Source organism: Carassius gibelio, chromosome B11 (genome assembly GCF_023724105.1).
Source record: "Carassius gibelio isolate Cgi1373 ecotype wild population from Czech Republic chromosome B11, carGib1.2-hapl.c, whole genome shotgun sequence".
Taxonomy (NCBI): Eukaryota; Metazoa; Chordata; class Actinopteri; order Cypriniformes; family Cyprinidae; genus Carassius; species Carassius gibelio.
This window is the reverse complement of record NC_068406.1, coordinates 16,369,653-16,385,158: the sequence shown is the minus strand read 5'-3', so window position 1 is coordinate 16,385,158 and position 15,506 is coordinate 16,369,653. Positions and strand designations below refer to the sequence as shown.

Here is a 15,506-nt window from a genome sequence, read left to right as displayed (position 1 = left end):
TGATCCTTCGGTCTTTGCCCTGATCCATTTCACTAAAATCCATCACACAAGTAATGGAAAATTCCATGTTTTGTCTAAATGTGAATTTTATTATTAATCAACACGTATGTTATGTCATGCTATAGAGATCAATACAGTCACTTTTCTCTGAATCTGATCATAGTAGAGCCAAATCTCTCTGACTGCAATGGGACAAATTATAATCTAAGAAAGTTGATTTCAATCAAAACTTAAGAAAAAAAATCATTATTATTGTAATCATCTACTTTTTTAACATTATGTTTAATGAATGTTTAATAAATGCTGGATAAATATTGTTCATTGTTGGTTGACTGATGTTAATGAATGACACAAATGTTACCAAATATCTATGTAAGGTTGCACGTAAATTATACAGCTTGTTGAAATACCGGAACAGTGAAATTAAGTACTGGTGTCTATTTTGATTAGATTAAACAATTAAGGTATCACGCAAGGTGCTTTAGCACATAGTCAGATACAGGATGTAGCAGAAAAGAGAAAACCATTAATCCTCTGTAAACACTTCCTTTCACCCAAAGTGATTATATAACAGCATTATATTTAAACCCAGCTGCTCAAACCTCAGTCAGTTTCATTTTTACAAACCCAGCCATTCTTGTTAGATATTTACATTTATTCATTTAGCAGACACTTTTATCCAAAGCAACTTACAAATGAGGACAATGGAAGCAATCAAAAAAAAAAAAAAAGAGCAATTATATATAGAAGTGCTATAACAAGTCTCTTTTAGCATAACACAGTACATGTAGCAAGGGGTTTTTAAATAATATAATAAATAAAAAGAAAACAGATAGAATAGAAAAAAAATAGAGCAAGCTATTCATTTTTTCTTTTTAAATGATATGCAAGTTTGTAACAATTTTAAATATCTTTCTTTATTAACATTGATTAAAGTTATTGTATTTCCTAATACTTAACCTTATTAAATGCTCAAAAATTTATTGGCAACATTTCTTTTAATGTTGCTTGTTGAATGTCGATGTTTTTACTTTTTTAAATACAACATTACCTTGAATTTATAATAATTAATATAATGTAATTACATCAAATAAGACGAAACTTCAATATTCAGAGCATTATTATCTAACACAATTCAAAATAGGCTGGGTCCCCTGAGCCCCGTTCGGAAACATCAAGTAAAAAAATTGGGGATGATTTGTGATAGCACATATAAATTTGACAAGCAGATAAATTAAGTCTTCAGAAAGAGTATTTTCAAATTGAGGATGATCTCTAAGATTAAAGGGTTAGTTCAGCCAAAATGTACAACAGTGAGTGCAAACTAGATTAAACTGATTATTGAGTTTTAAATATGGTTATTAAAACACATCAGTTCACTACAGGAGGACTTTGTTCACCCCCCGGAGCTGTATGAGACATTTTTTTTTTTATGAAGGATAGGCACTTTTTATTTAACTTCTTTTGGACTGATGACTTCAACACCTGCTGAGTGCAATGAAACAGCTTAAAAGATCAACGACAATTTTTAATATAACTCAGACTGGATTCGTCTGAAGAAAGTCATAGACAATACACCTAGGATGACTTGAGAGTGAGTCATTTATGGGTTAATTTTCTGGTGAACTAACCCTTTAATCCTTTTTTATCCTAGAAATATTTGGAAAATGTAATTAATGACTTAGACTACTGCAATTCGGTATATTATGGTGCTCAAAATAAAGTTTTAGACAGACTGCAGATGGTCCAAAATGCGTTACTGTTTGTACAGCACTGTGGTCAGAGTTGTTTTATTCGGTGGTTTAGAAATAAATTTGAACTTTGAACTTGTGATTTATACAGTTTGTGTTTGCTTCTGGTTTTGTTATTGCATTTTCACTTGTTAATATTAATCACTAAGACTGGTGAATAAAACTATAATCTGGCTGTAGACATACTGACACAAACTCAGCTCTGAAGCAGGTTAATAGGCCGGAGATAACTGTGACGCACTAACAGGTGTCTTTACCTCAAGCACCCCTCTTAACTGCCCGACACTGACTGTGGTGGTTAAGAGCCTTAGCACAAGTCAATAATTAGTCCTAAGCCACTAAACAGATCCTCATATGGGTCATAGTGGTGAGGAAGACCAGAGATTAAAACAGAAGAAGAGGGAGGGGGCAGAGCTTTGACCACGTAGGGTGACAAAATGGGCAGTAAAAAGGCTCATTTGCAGAGATTTTGATGATATGGAAATGAGAATGATTTTAAGACCATGATAATTTGACATGATAATGACATTTTGTGGCTAATACACCTTATATTCACCCTTAACCTACATATATGCCTTTCTTTCTTACTTATTGTTACTCTTATTGAGCAACTTAAGTTTCCTACTTTTCAGATGACTTTCATGCAAGCTTATGTGGCACTAGAAATACTGAAACATAATAAGTATGTTTAACATTTGTAGTGAGTAAATATACTGGTGTTGAATGTGTAGTTGGGAATTTTTGCCTCATGGTATATGGGAAATCTGCTGTTTACTTTTCAGGGAGTGATTAGCTCAGAGGGGTATTATAAGCCAGAAGACTCTGACTCAAATCCCACTCTTTGCTCACGCGGTAACTTTTCACAGGATGACACAATATGACTGTGCCTGCTTAATGGATTGTGTGCAATTTATTGCATTTTAATGCCACGTGCACAAGCTGCAGTTATATGAAAACCGTTACAATATTATTTATAACTTAAAGTGACGCCTCACATTGCAATTACATTTGAATGAAACATTTGATGTTTCATTTATTTATTTGCATTATTAACACACACAGCAACTCCATTTTTGCAAAGGGTGAACAGTGTGCATTTTCAAATTGTAATTATGAAGAGTTGTACTTATCAAGTTGTCTTTTAATAATTAAACAATGTTATTTTAATATATACAATTATACATTTTTATCAAACAATTCTGTTTTGATGTTGTCAATGAGCAATTATACAAACCTTAAACTGTGTTATGTTCAAGTTTTAAATTGCTTTACCAGTCTGTCTTAAAGTGGCTGCTCTAAACAAATTAAGGTTTGTTTCTCATTATCTCATTGGAGCAACAAAACCAATAAGGTACAGATAAACCTTGGCTTTATTCCATGACTACTCCATCCTGTAAATCTGTAAAAAAAAAATCAGTCTATTTCAGAGTAGTTGCTGCCATAACTGAAGTCTAATAAACTTTGATGTACAAGTCTTTTCAACTTAAATTACTTTAAACCAATAAAATGTAAAAAAAAAAGAAAAGAAATTGTGATAAAAACATAAGTTGCCGTGACTTACTGATAATATAATGTTTTACAGTGTATAGGTTTATATAGTCTTATGTAATACTATATTTGTGTAACATTCACGTTTAGTGTGATTATTAACCTTATTAAGAGTATTTTTTTGATGAAAAATGTGTACCTATGTCATTAGCACATTTGATGTCATTTACAGTGGATGCACTGGATTTACTGACTTTAATTAATACAACAAATGAATAATTATAAAATCATATTCTCTTTAGACTGCTTTATGAAAGCTGAAATAGATAATTCTGTTTCAACTTTCACAAAGCAGTCTAAGGTTGTCTAATCAAAATACAGAACAAGAAAAAACTTAAAATAATGAACAGTCATGAACATCAACAATACAATCGAATGATGTGTCTGTGAAGTCAATACTGGCAATTCATCATTATTTCTGTGTGATGCAGTGTGCTGACAAGCAAGGTTTTCACAGCATTTCACATTATCTTTTTTTTCTTTGCTTAGATTTTGCTTATGTAGCTTATGGGTGTAAACTATAAACTGAAGTTCATTTAATGGATCTGACACAAGAACGCTCTACAGATGAGTGTCAAGGGCATTTGAGCTGTCAGGTATTTGAGGCTCTTCACAAAGGCTGTGATTCCATGCTCAAAGCTGGAGATAATACGATGGGAAGCAGATTAAAGACGGGTTAACTGCAAGTCATTAGTTGAATTATCTGCACTGTGCAGCAGATTACCTGCCATCGCTAACACAGAACCACTGCAGGGTGAAAGGGATGATCCGAATTAGCCAGGTTTTGGAAATGAGATTATGTGAATTGTGTGTCTTGCAATACACAGATGTAGTTTTGTGTGTGTGTGTGCACAAGAGCCTGTGTGTTTTGTAGATGACAGCAAACACAAATCCTTCCATTAAGACCATTTGGGAGGAGCGAAAAGGAATCTTTTGAATCCTTATAAAAGACGGATCACTTGGAAATCGATCGAGGGAGGCTTCATCTTGTCATCAACGAAGAGAGAATTTACATCGATACGGGTTGTACTTTATTTTTTTTGTGATGCTGCAGTAATCTGCGAAGAAAATAACAACTGATTTAAGCTTTAAGCTGTTATAGCGTTCTCGGTGGAGTGGTTGCAAGTTTCAAGCAAGATGAAGCAAGTACCAGAGTTTCACGAGGACTTCTACATCCCCATCCCTTTAGATATCAACAACCTCTCAGCCTACAGCCCTTTTTTGGTCCCCCAGGACCACCTGGGAAACCAAGGCATATTCATGGCCATGTCTGTCTTTATGTTCTTCATTTTCATCGGAGGGGCTTCAATCAACATCCTTACCATTCTTTGCACAATTCAATTCAAGAAACTCAGATCTCACCTTAACTATATTCTTGTGAACCTTTCCATTGCCAACCTGTTCGTGGCCATTTTTGGTTCCCCGTTATCATTCTACTCATTCTTTAATAGGTACTTTATCTTTGGGGCGACAGCATGTAAAATAGAGGGCTTCCTTGCAACGCTCGGAGGTAAAATGCAACAAGCATCGACATTATTTAAAAAGCTTATGTGTTTAAAGCTTCTTTAGTCCATTGTAGTTCACAGATAGTTTCAGTAAACTGTTTTTCTGTTTTTGCAGGAATGGTGGGTTTGTGGTCTCTTGCTGTAGTGGCATTTGAAAGGTGGCTGGTCATTTGCAAACCCCTTGGGAACTTTACCTTCAAGACCCCTCATGCCATAGCTGGCTGCATACTTCCTTGGATAAGTGCATTGGCAGCTTCACTCCCTCCACTGTTTGGCTGGAGCCGGTAAGTCCACTGCTCATAAAACACTAATAAAAACAAAGCCACAGTGCCTCCCTCCACTTAACCTGAAGAAGGAAAACCAACACCTTTTTGCTCCACTCCTTAACAGCTAGTTCAAGTCTAGAAGTGAAATTCTCAATCTGATTATAATTCAGCTGTGTGGAGCTGTCTGTAGCATCAATTTCACCAAGACCTCTCTTGCAGGTACATACCTGAAGGTTTGCAGTGCTCCTGTGGACCTGACTGGTATACCACTAACAACAAATACAACAACGAATCCTACGTCATGTTTTTGTTCTGCTTCTGCTTTGCTGTTCCTTTCGGCACCATCGTGTTCTGTTATGGCCAACTACTCATCACACTCAAATTAGTGAGTACAATTTCTATTTCTCATTGAAAGCTGCCCCAGAATTAATTATTTTAATGAAATGTTTCGAGAAAAGAGTAAAAGTTTTAGTGAGGTAGAGGAATTTTATAGAACAACAATGTTTTTCTGTGTTTTTTTTTTTTTTAAATAAAAAAAAAAAAAAAAAAAGTATTTTAATAAATAATAAGACCACAAAACCATATTATTTTCTGTTGATCTCTGTTCTTTCTTTTTCAATTGGAAAACTTCAGCCACATGAACATGATAAAGTTTAATGTTTTAATAAAGTCAGGGTACATACTAACACTAAATAAAGATAAAATACCATTTATTATGTAGGGAGCCTCGCACATGGCATGCGGGAAAAAATAGTAGGCTAAATCGTGTGCATGATTTACTATTTTGTTCCCTTGATTTATGAATTGTGCACACAATTTACTAATTATTTCATTCGATTTGCTAAATTGTGCACAAAATGTATTATTCGAGAGAACAAATGAGTAAATCGTGCACACAATTTATTAATTTTTTTCTAGCATGTCATATGCTGGGCTCCGTTATTATGTATTTCTTACATGAACAAATGACACATTTGTTTCCTTGCTCTGCAACACTCTTTAATGCTTTTGGATTAACACTAGATGGAGACTGTACATAGATAATTATAGTGCTGGTCATGTTGCCAGGTGCTCAAAAATCCCTTGTTTTTTCTATCAGGCAGCAAAAGCTCAAGCAGATTCAGCTTCGACCCAGAAGGCAGAGAGGGAGGTGACGAAGATGGTGGTTGTGATGGTGTTAGGCTTCTTGGTATGCTGGGCACCATATGCTAGCTTTTCTCTCTGGATAGTTTCCCACCGTGGTGAAGAATTTGATCTGAGAATGGCAACTATACCATCCTGCCTTTCCAAAGCCTCTACAGTGTATAACCCTGTCATCTACGTCTTAATGAACAAACAGGTATGACATTATGTGCTAAGTATTTTAAGTATTGCTGTAGTTTTTCCACACAGGACAACAGTACCACATGTTCACATTGCATAACTTTCACTTCAAGTAACATTTTCTGCTCTTTACTTTTGAAACCCAGTTCCGTTCCTGTATGATGAAGATGGTCTGTGGCAAAAATATTGAGGAAGATGAGGCCTCTACTTCATCTCAGGTCACCCAGGTCTCCTCCGTTGCACCAGAGAAATAAACCTATTTTCAGTGTAACCTCATACTGTGGCAGTGAAAAACAATTTTACAACGATTGTAAATAATAAACAGACACAATAGGAATTCTTGCTTTTAATGTCAACATTTTTGTAATTTTATCTTGGCTTGCTGAACCAGTAGAATTAGTATAAGTTCAGTGTTATCATTAAAAATGTACAATAAATGCAATGAAAAAAAGAATTTTGTTGTTAAATGTATCAGTTGAAGAGCAGTGATGTACAAAGGTTTATATATATTAAATATATTACATTTCTTCCTGTTTTAAACAGATTGATGTAGTAAGCACACCATTTTACCACAACTAAACATGAAAACAGGGAAGTGTCTTATATGTCTGATTGTAATCAAGTCCGTAGTGCTTCGGTTATGAGTAATGGAGTAACACATCCAAGGATGGTCTGAAAAACAAAGTCAGACACAGTATTATCTTTGCATTGAAATGCTGCACTAATATTTAATGATTTTTAATTATTGCATTAATAATTAATCATGAGAATATATGCACAGTGGTTTTCGATGTCTCTTTAGAAATGTCATTGCTCACGTCATTGATTTGCATATGCATGCTTACTCACCTTAATCTTCATCCAATAAGTAGATCACTTCCAAATCAAGAGAAAAGTGCAAAGAAACAATGTTAAGTTAGTTTTTTTTTTCAATTTTCAAATCAGTCTGACACAATCAAATAAAGAGCAAGATCAACTTGGTAGTTTATCTAGAAATTAAACCACAAATGATGTTAGAGAAACAATGAGCAGGAAAAGCAAAGTTTTGCCCATGTTAGATTAACATCTATCATATGGATTAATTTCAGTCAAATGTATTTTTTTTTAAATACACATTCAGCACTATGTACCGTGAATACAGCAGTTGTCCAATGGCAGGCCATGTAGGACCAAACTATTCTTGAGCTTTCGTTGAGAATTCAGTTGTATATTCGAGTTCTGCTAGTAGTGAACTTTTTCCAATCACGAATAGTTCAGAACTAGCGGAATTCCAGACATACGACTGACTGTGTGCTGTCCCATGAAACTTTCTGATCCATCTGTTTCTGAAAAACATCCTTTTCAACTACATCTCTGAATATATGATTTACACTGTGATCTCAACAAAACATCACAATAATGACCATTGATTCTTAATCCCACCAAAGCACATATATTAATTCCATTAAGTTCACTTTTAAAGAAAGTATAAAAGATCATAATGGAAAAAATACCTGATCTAAATAACATACATATCGGTACAATCCTTAAAAACAACGAAACAACTGGTAGAGTAAAAAAAGGGTTTACAGACTGCTCTTTTCTTTGTGTTGGCTCCATCCTCATCCTCATCCAAGTGTTCACTTCCTCCTGCTCCACTTTGCCACAATAGAAGGAGAAGCAGATAAATGAAAAAAAAAGAAAACGTCTATCGTCAGAAACAGGCAGAGATTAAAACTGACCTCATCAAGATTTTCAGATAAACCCTGCTTTCCCTAAACTGAACTATCAATCCAGTGGGATTAGGAAGGTTTGGGCTGCATCCTTGTCAGTACTAATTAGGATCCTGTGTGGAGGGTACCTGGGTACCCCAGTTGTCCCAATAAGCTGATTTGGACTTGGAGTGTAACCTAGATGTCTGACTTACAGTTACCCTGCACAAAAGATGATGATTATGATTGTTGAAGTTGTTTTTAATTGGCATGAAAGATTAATGATTAAGAGTTGCTGGGCATAAACTGTGTGGAACTGAGTATACAATGACACTGATATCATTGAGAATATTCTCATGTCCTTTATTAAGACTTAAATATAAGTATTCAGCAAAGTTGTGCAGTCAGTTTAACATTATTTATGACTTGCAGGTGGACCTGCAGCATTGAAATGGCCTAAAATCTTGCTTCTTCAATGATATTAATATCCTTAGAACACATACACCTAAACCTTTTTGTGCTGAATGTTGCATGTGTGTTTGCGTGCATGTGAGTGTGGAATAGAATAGAAGCTACGTAATAGATTCTATGTAACTATGCAGTACATAAGGAATGAATGTGCAAGTGAGCAGTATTTGTGCAATGCTCCAATTAATACAATCTACAACTTAAAATAATCTAAAGATTCTTTACTCCTGCAGTAGGCAGCAGGGGCCATTGTAAAATCCATAATGGAACCTTTCTATGCATTTTTTAAACCTAAAATTCAGAGTTATACTGCACATCAGAAAGGAATCTGATATTTTACAAGCCAGAGCACTCTAATGCTGTTTTTGTTTCAGAAAATGCTAACTGTTTTTACTTGCAATAATTTTCTTATGCATGTTTAATAAAAGTCATTCTTGTCAAGGGCAAGCTTGAGTCAAGGGCAAAAGTGATCCATGACCTAAATTTAAAACTTAGAAAGCATCAAAGGGCGCTGTCACCTTATAATCACTCCAGGCTCGGTCATGCCAAATGTCACCGTACACTGTTTTGGTTTACCTTTGATGGCTTCAACAATCCTAGGAAGGAACAGTAGCTTAGACCTCCTGTAAGCCTAATGAATGAGTCTTGGTTCTGCTCCTGATACCTGTTTTGACCTCAAAAATTCTCCACCCTGTAAGACAGCACATATAAAAGCACTTTGACAGGAGCCCAAAGTCTGTCGGTGCAAGTCGGCCAGAGACAGCAGATAGTACAAACCTAAAGGCCCAGACCTTTACGGCAGCCAGGTAACTACAGGTTTGGGCTACACAACAACAGCCAACAATGGCAGAGCAGTGGGGAGATGCAATCTTCGCAGCTAGGCGAAGGGGAGATGAAACGACGAGGGAATCAATGTTTGTATATACAAACAGCAATAACACCAGGGGTGAGTCTTTAGCATTTTTTTCTGTATTATTTCTCAACACATTATAGTTATTATAGTAACATGGATATTCTGTTAACATGATAGAGCAATATCTGTTTCAAAATGGTGGTAGTAAAGGAATTTTTTTATAGTCAGAAAGAACAGACAGGACAAAGAACAATTTCAGACTGATAAATGAGAAACATGAGAGTTGGTTGTAATGGATTTTAAGTGAGAATTCCTTCAAGGTGATAACACTGCTCTTTATTTCTCATTTCCAGATCCCTTTGAGGGACCCAACTACCACATTGCCCCTCGATGGGTGTACAACCTAGCAACAGTGTGGATGTTCTTTGTGGTCGTTGCGTCGACCTTCACCAATGGCCTGGTGCTGGTGGCCACAGCCAAATTTAAGAAGCTCCGTCACCCTCTTAACTGGATCCTGGTCAACCTCGCTATAGCTGATCTAGCAGAGACACTTTTGGCCAGCACCATCAGTGTCACCAACCAGTTTTTTGGCTACTTTATCCTCGGACACCCCATGTGTATTTTTGAAGGCTTCACCGTGTCTGTATGTGGTAAGTTACTGCCCAAAGACATAATTGTTCACAACTATAGATAAATGCATTGGACCAAAGTTGAAACTTTGTCAGGTTTTTCATAGTATTTAACGTCACAATCAACAGGTATCGCTGGTCTGTGGTCTTTGACTGTCATCTCTTGGGAAAGATGGGTGGTTGTCTGCAAACCATTTGGAAATGTCAAGTTTGATGCTAAATGGGCATCTGCTGGTATCATCTTCTCCTGGGTTTGGTCTGCTATCTGGTGTGCACCACCCATCTTTGGCTGGAGCAGGTAAAATCCATTATTAAATCATCTATATTGAGTAATTTGACAGCTTGGAGTATATTCAACATAAAATTATTTAATTCTTTGGCTGGTAAGACAAGCATGTAAGACGTTCCACACAAGCTAAAATGTGGACCTTCTGATCCATTATTTTCTAAAAGATTCTGGCCTCATGGTCTAAAGACCTCCTGCGGGCCTGATGTCTTCAGCGGAAGTGAGGACCCTGGTGTCCAGTCCTACATGATTGTCCTGATGATCACCTGCTGTATCATCCCTCTGGCCATTATCATTCTCTGCTACATTGCTGTGTGGCTTGCCATTCGTACTGTAAGTTGTCTCCTGGAATGCTTTCAGAAGTTTTTCCAGTTCGTAAAAAGGCACAAAGCACTAAGCACAAGTCATTTCTTTCCAACAGGTCGCCCAGCAGCAGAAGGATTCTGAGTCCACGCAGAAAGCAGAGAAGGAAGTGTCCAGAATGGTGGTTGTCATGATCTTTGCCTACTGTTTTTGCTGGGGACCATACACATTCTTTGCATGCTTTGCTGCTGCAAACCCAGGCTATGCCTTCCACCCACTGGCAGCAGCCATGCCTGCCTACTTTGCCAAGAGCGCCACCATCTACAACCCCATTATTTATGTCTTCATGAACCGACAGGTAGGTCAATGCTGTTTAACAGAGCTCAGACCTTGAGCACATTGAGAAAATTGGCAAAATAATCTTGATTTGTATTTCTTTGCAGTTCCGTGTATGCATCATGCAGCTCTTTGGAAAGAAGGTAGATGATGGTTCCGAGGTGTCTACATCCAAGACAGAAGTGTCCTCTGTGGCTCCTGCATAAATTGCACACCAGATCTCAAAAGAAACGTCTTGACTCAGACATGGGAAAAAAAGATGACAATGGGACTTTTTATATTTCTTGTTTACCCTCACCGTATCTTGATGATTCTGCTTCCATATATTTTCCTTGGAGTGATGGGGAAATACCTTGTTGCATGACAGTATGTGTTAACATTACTTTCTCAATGGCCCTGCGGCTTAAGATCCACAGGAACAATGTTACAGTTTTTATGGTAATCATTTGTCACACAATCATTTGTCCATTGGCTATTCAGAAGGTTGTGCACCTATATACAGCACTTCATTGTGGGAATGTGACACTCAGTGTGAATTAACTAACAGCGAAAAGATATTTCGCCTCATTTTAATGTACTATTCTGAATTAAGTTTAATTTTGTAGCCATCTTGCAAGAAAACAAAAATGACAAAAAAAAAGTTTGATAGATAGATGACTGCCCATGTACAGCATGTAATATGGTTCTATTTTTTCTTTGATGAAAATAAAAAAGCAGCAAAATAAATATTTTGTTTTGTGTCTTTCATTATTAGATATATTACAAGAATTGAAATTATCATATTTTATATTTAAATATTTAATGTTAACTATACTTATTATATTCCCCTGGAATTGAATTTCAATCAATCAATCAATCAATAAATCAATCAATAACTAGTCAACATGCTAATAGGATGTTACTGCTGCTGAGGAAGTGACTGTAAATTTGTCATCCTAATTATTTGTGACAATCCATCTCTATATGTTTTTCCTATTGTGGAGAGTCTTGGAAATCCAATAGTGGATTTGTCTTGTGAAGCTGAAGTTAAATGTGAATGGAAGAATAATATTTGCTATGGTCTCCTATACTTCTATGTTCCAAACCTTGAAATGTGAATAGAGTCCATTATCTTGTTTCAAATTTGTTTATTTAAATTTGACACGTTTTCCCATGTTTCACTTCAAAGAAAAAAAACAAAAAAACAATTGCACTGAAATCCCTTAGACAGCCAGACAAAATCCACTTAAAATAAATCCATTTTCATTTCAATATGTTTTATTGTAGGCTACTAGACAGGATCTAAAGCTTAAAAGTCACTAAGAAGTCTGCAAGTAAGAGCAAGTCAATTGCATTTCCTCCGTTTAAGCCAAAGGGGGCTAAGCAATTTCAATTGGAAAATCGTGACACAAAAAGCACTTCTTAACTAAGGAAGATTAACCTCAAAATAAGGTCTTACCTTTTTAATTCTGGGTATCCATGTGTCGTGTTTGTATGGGTGCAAATGTACCATGCATGGAAATTTGTGACATTTGGCAAGTATGGTAACCCATACTCGAAACTGGTGCTCTGCATTTAACCCATCCAAGTGCGCGCGCACACACACACACACACACACACACACCATGAACACACGGAGCAGTCGGCAGCTATTTTTCCCAGCAATTAGGGGTTCAGTGCCTTGCTCAAGGGCACTTCAGCTATGGCTATTGAGGGTGGAAGTGAGATCTGTTCATTCACTCCCCCCACCTACAGGGACTCCTGGACTGGAGCGGGTTCTGGAGTGGATATGGAGAGCTTCCAGACTGGAGCGAACTCTGGAGTGGACTCTGAAGGCACCCAAACTGGAGCAGGCTCTGTAGTGGATTATGAGGGCTCCCCAGACTGGAGCAGACTGGAGTCGGGTCCTTCAGGACCAATGGACTAAGGATCACAGGAGTCGGGTCCTCCTGGACCACCAGAGTCGGGAACACCGAAGTCAGATCCTCCACAATCACTGGAATTGGGACCACAGGAGTCAGGTCCTGCAGGACCACCAGATTTGGGACCACAGGAGCAGACTTAGCTGCCTTCCTCCTTCTCACATTATGTTTACGGGTCAGAGATAGGGAAACTTCACTGTTCTCTGGAGAAGTTACAGCGGACTCTGGCATCTCCAGGGGCACTGCAATGGGCTCAGACTGACCTGGCGTTACCACTAAACTGCGGGAAAGAGAGTTAGTTAACAAAACCCCAATAATCCAGAGTCTGAAGTGCTTCCATCTCACATTGGCTAACAGAACATGTTATAAATAGGGGAACTAATAAGACTAATGGCACTTTTCCACTGCTTGGTATGACTCGGCTCAGCACGGCTCAGTACGGTTTAGTATCGCTTTAGAGTGGATGTGATTATACACATGACATTATAGTTGCGACGTCTCTAACGCTACGACTCCTAAAAAAATGTTTCATTCCACATCGCCCCATCAAGCTCACGCTAGATCTGCTCCTCTGCCATCAACGAGAATAATTTCTGTTCTTCCGCAACAGACAAAGAAACCTCTTGGTTTTTAAAAAAAGGTGTGTTTATTCAAAACAGTTGCATTCGATCATTCGTTGGCTGAGTAGCAGTTATTTTGTGATTGTGTCGCCAGTTCAGTGGCGTAGTTAGTGACAATTCTCTCTGGCCAATCCATGATCAGCAGAGTTTACACGTCATGTTTTGGTAATGGCACGGTTCACTGGGAACCTCAATCAAGGTGGTACTAAAATAAAGTACCAGGTACTGTACCCAGTGGAAAACTGTACCGAGCCGTAGCATGACATACGATGTAGTGGAAAAGCACCATAAATGACACAAAGCTGGGAACAATGAGAACTAATTACATGTTAATACTAATTAGATTAACTAATTACATGTTAGGTAAAAATTGTTAGCCTGAATGCACTGAAAATCACTTTGGATAAAAGTGTTTGCTAAAAATGTATTTATTTATTTAACTAATAAGTGCAAGGCGTGATGGGAACTGAAGTCCAGAACAACACAAACAACAGTCCAGAAGAGTGCCCTTTGATGACTGGCAAGGGCACTCCAGCAGATGGCTGTGACACCAGTCTGCCAGTTTGATGAATGCGATTTTAACACAAAAGGAGACATAAAAAGCAAAGGAAGAGCCAACCACTTGCCATCAAGAATGTTAACAGGTACAACCACTGCAATATTTACTATTTTTGGTCGCATTTAATGAGAATGTAACCATGATTAAATGTAAAATTTTCTCCAGGGTTTTTGAAATGGCAGAGTGGGCCATTGTGGCCTTTGCTGCCAGACAACAAGGGAACAGCACAACGGGGGAGTCTGTTTTCATCTATACCGACAGCAATAACACAAGGGTACTTCACAAAATCTGATCTTCGGGAAACACCTGGACTTCTACACATGACGAATAAGTAGAAGTGGATGATAATATATATAATATAATATCATATATAATTATAATAATATATAATATATATGAATAATAATGTCTCATTTGTTCACAGATCCATTTGAAGAGCCCAGTAAAGTTGGAATAGACTTGACTACATATTTAATGAAAAAATCTCTGTTTACTGTTTCTTGGAAATGTTGAACATTTGGTAAGACCTAAAGAAATTTGGGTACTAGCAATAACCAAATTATGGTTTAAAAAAATCATATTTGTAATTGTTTTCTAAAGAAAAAGAACCATGCAGCAAAAATATGCATTGTCCTGCTTTCAATATTTCAGTTGTCTGAAGTGTTAACAAAATGTTAGTAGAAGTGCATTCAATGTATTCTTTCCCCCCCTCATCTCTTGATTATTTCTGCTTGCTGTTAGGGATCATCTAAGATCAAAAATCATGTAAAGAATTTTTATATTAGCAAAGAAGAGAGAAATAAAAGATCAAATGCTTTAAATGATGCTCTTCAGCAATTAAAAACTCACTTTTTTACTTTTAAGATTATTGTACTTTGAATTTCTTTAACTTTTTTTTAAATGTATCTTGCAATGGTTTAATAAGATGCAGAACACATGAAGCCAGGTAACATCTTGTAATCCCACATAAACTCTATTCCACATCAAGCGGATAGAGGATTTCACCTGGCCTGGCCAGTAAAGTCACGACTTTTACTAGGAAGCTTATATGAAGGAACTCATTAGGTTAAAACAATGTTGAGTGTATTTGTGTATCACTGATTTTTGAGAAGTAGGAAAAAAACAGAGAGCAAAATTTAAATGATAAATAAAACTTGTTCTCAGACAAGCTAAGCTATATTTATGTATCTTATATTTATTAAGCTATTGAGCTATTCTTTGATGCAACCCTCTCAACTCTTTGTTTTTGTTTTTTTTGTTTGTTTTTTTAATCAAAATTTTACCTTGGATTGAGTAATATAATTTTACATTTATTTTTTAACAGCTATCAAGATGCTTTTGACATTTCAAAGCACATTCTCATGTGACCATTCCACAACAAATATAATGAAATATTATCAAAATGTTCATCTGACGAAGGTTACAGACCTGTCAGAGTAGAAACATCTGACAGTGTTGACAAATTGC

The 15,506-nt window shown here is 36.7% G+C and overlaps 2 protein-coding genes and 1 long non-coding RNA gene across 4 annotated transcripts; 2 read left to right on the top strand and 1 right to left on the bottom strand.

The window, feature by feature from the left end:
• Window positions 1-4,251: 4,251 nt before the first annotated feature.
• LOC127968027 (blue-sensitive opsin) lies at window positions 4,252-6,847 on the top strand. The gene is made up of 5 exons (XM_052568875.1): window positions 4,252-4,809; window positions 4,920-5,088; window positions 5,290-5,455; window positions 6,170-6,409; window positions 6,540-6,847. Exons 1-5 carry the CDS (start codon window positions 4,437-4,439, stop codon window positions 6,645-6,647), a joined length of 1,056 nt encoding a protein of 351 aa, XP_052424835.1. The 5' UTR covers window positions 4,252-4,436; the 3' UTR covers window positions 6,648-6,847.
• LOC127968029 (uncharacterized) lies at window positions 6,725-8,108 on the bottom strand. Of its 2 annotated transcripts, XR_008155878.1 has the most exons (3): window positions 7,524-8,102; window positions 7,243-7,269; window positions 6,725-7,065 (listed from the first exon to the last, which is right to left on the bottom strand). It is a non-coding gene; the product is annotated as an uncharacterized LOC127968029 (long non-coding RNA). The 2 variants fall into 2 exon arrangements; XR_008155879.1 differs by having other exon boundaries at window positions 7,243-8,108.
• Window positions 8,109-9,281: 1,173 nt separating this feature from the next.
• On the top strand, window positions 9,282-11,685 carry LOC127968026 (red-sensitive opsin). The gene is made up of 6 exons (XM_052568874.1): window positions 9,282-9,498; window positions 9,759-10,055; window positions 10,164-10,332; window positions 10,488-10,653; window positions 10,742-10,981; window positions 11,067-11,685. The coding sequence occupies exons 1-6, from the start codon at window positions 9,396-9,398 to the stop codon at window positions 11,163-11,165; spliced, it is 1,074 nt and encodes a 357-aa protein (XP_052424834.1). The 5' UTR covers window positions 9,282-9,395; the 3' UTR covers window positions 11,166-11,685.
• Window positions 11,686-15,506: the final 3,821 nt, after the last annotated feature.